The 6,308-nt window shown below is 52.1% G+C and overlaps 1 protein-coding gene across 1 annotated transcript; it reads left to right on the top strand.

Annotated features, from left to right (window-relative positions):
* Positions 1-1,945: 1,945 nt before the first annotated feature.
* LOC109762922 (uncharacterized) lies at positions 1,946-3,863 on the top strand. Its single transcript, XM_020321806.4, has 2 exons — positions 1,946-2,439; positions 3,202-3,863. Exons 1-2 carry the CDS (start codon positions 2,256-2,258, stop codon positions 3,708-3,710), a joined length of 693 nt encoding a protein of 230 aa, XP_020177395.1. The 5' UTR covers positions 1,946-2,255; the 3' UTR covers positions 3,711-3,863.
* Positions 3,864-6,308: the final 2,445 nt, after the last annotated feature.

The following is a 6,308-nucleotide window of genomic DNA, read 5'->3' as shown; positions in this document are numbered from 1 at the left end:
CAAGTTCAAGGATCAATACCGTGAACTTCAAAGGAAGAGGGGCAAAAAGACGGCCGCATTGGCCGAAGGTGGAGATGGTGAGGCGTTGAAGAGGACAAGGGGCAAGACCAACTCCAAGGTGGACGACATACGTGATGCGTCATCCATAGCCTTGCATGAGACGTTGCACGACATGATGTCTCAAAAGGATGTGAGGGACGAGAAAAAGCGACAAAGTAAGGACGAGCAAATGAAGCAATACCTAGAGCTTCAAAGGAAGAAGCTTGAGATGGAGGAGGCGGCCAAGAAGAGGAAGATTGACATGGAGGAGGCGTCCCGGCAAAGGCAGCTCGACATCGAGGCCGCCAATGTCACGGCCACGCAGAGGCAGCTCGACATCGAGGCCACCAATGCCGCAACCAAAGCAAAGGAGGTGGCCCTTGCGATCATGAGCGTGGACTTGACCAAGATGAGCGAGAAGACGAGGAGCTGGTTCGAGGCCAGACAGAAGGAGATGTTCGACACCGACGGCCTGAACTAGGTTGTCTAATCGGCCGTGGCCGTTCTTTTTGGAGGCTGGCATGGGTGCCGGCCGCTGGGCCGCTGGCTGTGTGCCGGCGAGAAACATATTCATTTTGGGGGCTGGCTGTGTTGCCGGCGACAAACCTATTCATTTTGTAGGTTGGCTCTATTGTCGGCTGCTGGCTGTGTTGCCGACAAGGACGTATAGGCCGCTGGCTGTGTTGCCGGCGATGACGTGTAGGCCGCTGGCTCTATTGCCGGCGTAAACTAGGGCCGTTGGCCTGAACTAGGGCGTGGTTTCGAAAGTTGGCGTTTGAAAAAGGAGAATGACAAGATGGGGTCAAAGGATGTGTCCGCGCACTGGGCGCACGGCCACCGCATCCCAGGACAGGCCCAGACACGACCCCATTATCCTACCCAAACGGACAGAATCCGGGTAAAACGGACGTCCGTTTGGATCATGCACTGGAGTTGGCCTCACAGCTTGGTCGAAAACATGGCAATCTTTGCATAATCGAAGGTGCTCGGCCGTCCCATGCCTGGCCATCCAAACAACCAAGGTTATTACTATAGAGTTTTAAAAAAATTCTACGAAAAATCATTACATTGTGTAAAACCTTTCAAATTGGTTATTCCATAGATTATGGCAGTGCATTTCTATTTTTCAACCTTTTGCAACTAACAAATACACTGGTAATCAAATTGGATATAAGACCGTTCGATATCCGAGACAACATTACCTAGCAGGATTGTGTAGGCAAACTACGGGGGACACATTGATCAATAATTTCTAACCAATATTATTAGCAAAGAAAGCTTATAATTTAGATAATTTTCCTGTTTCAATGGGCAAACTGCTTCCTTGGCTCAGAAATACTCCCTCCGTTTATATTTACTTTGCATATCAGAGTTGACTAAAGTCAAACTATGTGAAGTTTGACCAAGTTTATAGAAAAAAATACAAATATTTACTATAACAAATCTATATGATGTGAAAGTACGTTCAATGATGAATCTAATGGTATTGATTTGTTATTGTATATGTTAATATTTTTGTTTATAATTTTTTGTCAAAGTTTACAAAGTTTCACTTTGATTAAAGCTAATACGCGGACTAAATAAAAACGAAGGGTGTAAAAACAACAACTTAACAGTCCAGTTCAAGTTTTAACCACATCTTTCTGAACGAATTAATATGAACACAGGTGGAAATTTTGGGAAGCACAAAATGGGTCATCGTCCTCGCGCCCGAGGACAAATGGCTACGGTTTGGGCACGTCGGCACAGGGCGAGCAAAGCGGTGGGCACGCGTAGAAGATCCCGTGGAAGCAAAGACTAGTGCGGACCGAGGCCATCGCGGCAACACGGGGGCGCCAACCGCCCAATGTCATTGGAACCCCCCAGCACCAACCAAATATTTCTCCTCCTCGAGCCCGCGGCCCCCACCCACTTGGGCTTGCATTTGCACAGGCCAGGAAGGAAGCATCGCCCCTCCTCTATATAAGCGCCCCGGCAGTGTCCGCTCTCCTCTGCTACTCCCTACCAGGCTACCATTCCTCCTCGCCGCCGCATATCGACATCGACCGACGGACGTCCAGTTTAGCAGCAGGATCTACACCGCGGACTCCGCCAGCTCAACCACCGCCCGCGCACCTCCGGCGTACGGCGGCAGATACGGTGGTCGCCTGTCCAGGGAGAGGGAGGGTTCCATCGATCGATCGACCGAGTGCCCTGCCGTTGGTTGATCCGTCGAGATGAGCTGCAACGGGTGCCGCGTGCTGCGCAAGGGGTGCAGCGACGCCTGCGTGCTGCGGCCCAGCATCGAGTGGATCGACGGCGCCCAGCCGCAGGCCAACGCCACCGTCTTCGTCGCCAAGTTCTTCGGCCGCGCCGGCCTCGTCGCCTCCCTCGCCGCCGTCCCGCTCCACCACCGCCCAGGTACTTACCATCTCGCTCGCTACCTTAGTTTTAACGCAATTCTTCATCTAGTAGAGTAGTGGTAGATATTTAGAAGGGCAGATGGGCTGTCAAGAACGCGGAAAACGCAAAACAGCTCTTCAAGCTACGCGAGGGCCGGCCGGCGTTGTCGATCACAGTAGCGATTAGTTTAGTGCACTACAGTACAATCTTATCTTATCTTACCTCCGCTAGCTATAGCTAACTTTACCTCGGTGATCAGTACAACCTAGCTAGCTAGCGTGCGGCCACCTGTACGAAAAGTTAAAAACCCATCGCCTTGGTTTCGTCTCGGTGAACAATGTTACCCAGGCAGCCAGGCTATAGCTTAGACATGACCTATCTATGAAGGCAGTGTTTTAATTATTTTAAGCATTCTTTTGGACGGTACGCGGCCTTCCGACGCCCCCATGGGTCAGACTGGCTAGCTAGCTAGCTAAAGCGGAGAATCTTTTTAGCCACGCTCCCAATTGCACTTTGCCAAACATAAAAATCCTTAATTAAAGAGTGCTGAGAGATATGCTAATTAATCATGACGATTGCCCTCCGACCTCTGTCGAGAGGTCAATTCATATCTTTTGCCCCTTCGGCGCTGAATCATCCACCCGTGCATTCCTACTCTGCCAAGTAGTAGAACACTCGTATAGTCCGGACAACATTTCAGGATTTCTAGAATCTTCTGTTGATAAATAACCCTAATATATGTTAGGATTGAGTGATTAACGTGTGGTGTTATTGGTGCAGCCTTGTTCCGGTCGCTTCTGTACGAGGCGTGTGGCCGGACGATCAACCCGGTGAGCGGCGCCATCGGGCTCATGTGGACCAGCAACTGGGACCTCTGCCAGGCGGCCGCCGACGCCGTGCTGCGCGGCGACTCCCTGCGCTCGCTCTCCGCCGTGCCCGCCGCCTTCACGGAGCGCGACATGGCCGGCCTCTACGGCAACGTCGGCACCAACACCGGCAGCTCCTCCTCCCTCCACTCCTCGCCGGAGAACTCCACGTCCGCGCCCGCCAGGAAGCGGAGCAAGAACAACTGCGGCGCCGCAGTAGGGCAGCAGGTGAAGCTGCCGGGGCCGGGGCCGGTGCTGCAGTCGTGCGAGCTGGACCTCTGCCTGACGCCCTTGTCGTCGCCGCTGGCCGGCGGGAGGCGAGGCGGCGCGTCGGACGAGTACTCCACCACGACGTGCTGCGAGGAAGCCAGCGGCGACGCGGCGGAGGCCGGGGCGCCCCCGCTGCTGAACCTCTTCAACTGAGAGCCTGAGTGTAAACTGTAATTGTGCAGTTCGTGTGTGTGTGGGTGGGTGGTGATTAATTAGTTGCATCGGTGTTAGTCAATGAAGCTTTTTTGGACGTGCAACTTGGTTTACAAATGTTCGATCCATGTTCTAGCGCTCTTATCTTTTGCATGAGTCAGCTAACAAATCGTTTCTCTAGTTCTGAAACAAAGATGAAGTGATCCGTGGTGAGACACTCATATATATCATGTTGTGCATGCTTAGTTGCAGATACTTGCCGTGAAGTGCAGGCATGGCCAACACACGTAACATTTCGTGACAGAGGGTGCGGTCTTTGGCGGGCGATGCTCGACGGCATCGCTGGATAGCGGTCTTCAATGGCGACCCAGCCTGGTTAGGCCACCGGAGATGAGGACGCCGGTGCTCCTATGGGTTCTGGGCCGCGATGACCACAACATGCAGTGGCATGGCCGCATGGGTGATTTGTCTCTGGTTTTTACTAAGGGGTCTTCATGTCTGGTTTGGGGCGGCATTGTGGCCGTGCTACCCCAGTGTAAGAATAATGTCTTCCCTAGAAACCTTGAATACAATTCAGCTAATATAGCGATTGCGGATCCCGATAAGAATTGATGGGGCAGATTTCAGTGCATAGTAGCCGGTGCTCCTATGCAATTTCGGTCTTCCCTACCCTTTCTCTATTTCGGTGGTGTGCTTCACCAGCGGCGGAAGGCGAATGGAGTTGTGTCTTTCAGGACTGGTCAAGGATTGGTCAGTTTTGGTTTTCGGTGAATCCGTGTGAACTCAACTGACTTTCATGGTCTTCAGAGTTTAGCAGACCCTTTTCGATGTCTTCTTTTTCGGGGCGACGATTTACTTCATAGATCGTGACTGCATGCGTCTTCTAATCTGCATCGATGATTTTTCGATGGTTGCTTCTACAAGCTCCTGAGTTTAAATAAGTTTGTTTCATGGAGGAAGAGACACAGAGACGACATTGAGCTATGGCCATGGCGTGTCATCAATAGATGCACGAGGAAGAAGACATCACAACCCCAAAGAGTTTAATATATGGCCTTAGGGCATCTCCAAGGCAGATCCTCAAACCACCCACATACGTTAGGACCGCGCTGTCCGGACCGCGGAAGCCATCCAACGTGGACTTGTATCGGTCCGCCGAGTGGTCCGGACATACTTTTTTCGGCAAATCCGAGAAAACGTGTGTGTGTGTGCGCGTGCGTTGGGGGGGGGGGGGGGGCTTTGCGGGAGTCCGGATAGCAAACATGTAGGACTTCGACAACCTCACCCACCGAAAACCCTTCCGGACATCGCGCCTCCACCCTCCCCATTTTCTCCCCTTCCTTCTTTCTCTCTTCCTTCGTCGCTGCTCCACCACCTCGGCTGCCACGCAACACCCCTGCCGGAACGCTACATCTCCGTCACCTCCATCATTACAGCCGGGATCCACCCTGCTTCTCCTCCGTCGCCATTCAACCCATCTCTTCCGACCGCCCCGGCAGGTACCATCCGCTACTGCTATGCTCACCATGCCCAACAACTATTGCCAGAGCTAAAAAAGTTGTTCCTGCTTCTTTCAAGCAATGGATTCCAATTTACAGTACATATATGAGCACTATGTTGAGTCATCTGACTTCTCGTCCGACGAGGAGGACTACGCAGATGAGACGACGATGATGTAGACTGTCAAGGAAGACGCGAAGCATGCAGAGGAGCATGTTCTCAATTTCAAGGGATCGATCAAGGGTCATTGAGTGCTCCCGATGCACTCTTCGCTGACCATTTTCGCTGGCGTTTTTGGATGCGCAAGACTGTCTTCGATCGTTTGTACCATGGCGTGCGGCTATTTAAACGTTTGTACTCTATGTATGCTGCTATTTGAACGTGTGAACTCTATGTATGTTGCTATTTGAACGTGCAGGCTTTCAAAAAAATTAGAGAGGCCGGAGATATGCGGGCATCGTTAGATGGCGGCCTCCCGCATCGGTCCCCCTGTCCGCGGACGAATGCAGGTCGCCGTTGGAGATGCCCGCCAGGCCCTTTGGAAACAAAATGTATTTCTAACAACCTATGATATTTAATATATGGCCTTAGGCCATTTAAAAAAATGCAGGCATGACGGTATATGGTAATTTGGCTGGCGGTTACAGATGCATGTGATCTGGAGCAAAATCTATCTCTCTAGAAAAAAGTTAGGGTTTGCATCCTGCCAGCGTCGCCACCGTTTTGCCCTGTCACCATTGCCCTTAGGGCATGTGGGCACGGTGGATCACGACCCTTTTGGGCGGGAGGGCTTCATTTTAGATGTTTCTTCGTGTTTGTGTCCTGCTTAGGAAGGTGAGACGACGACGGACGGCTTCATGAAGATGAAATTATTTTCTCTCTGTCTAACCCCCGTCCCGGTGGTGTCTCCAAAGCGGGATGGGCACGGCTTGAAACCAATAAGTTTCCCTCCGTCTAAACCCCGTCACGGTGGTGTCTCCAAAGCGGGATGGGCGCGGCTAGAAACCTACAGTCCAATCCAAAGCGGGATGGGCGCGGCTGTGTCTCCCTCGCAATGAGACAAGCCCATCTCTGGGCTGGCCCATAATCACGTAGGTG

This window comes from Aegilops tauschii, chromosome 4 (assembly GCF_002575655.3).
Source record: "Aegilops tauschii subsp. strangulata cultivar AL8/78 chromosome 4, Aet v6.0, whole genome shotgun sequence".
NCBI classification, from domain to species: Eukaryota; Viridiplantae; Streptophyta; class Magnoliopsida; order Poales; family Poaceae; genus Aegilops; species Aegilops tauschii.
This window is presented reverse-complemented; position numbering and strand designations above follow the sequence as displayed.

Coding starts and splice junctions, on each gene's coding strand:
- LOC109762922 (XM_020321806.4), top strand. CDS start 2,256: ATGAGCTGCAACGGGTGCCGCGTGCTGCGCAAGGGGTGCAGCGACGCC. Junction 2,440..3,201: donor CCCGCTCCACCACCGCCCAG/GTACTTACCATC, acceptor TTATTGGTGCAG/CCTTGTTCCGGTCGCTTCTG.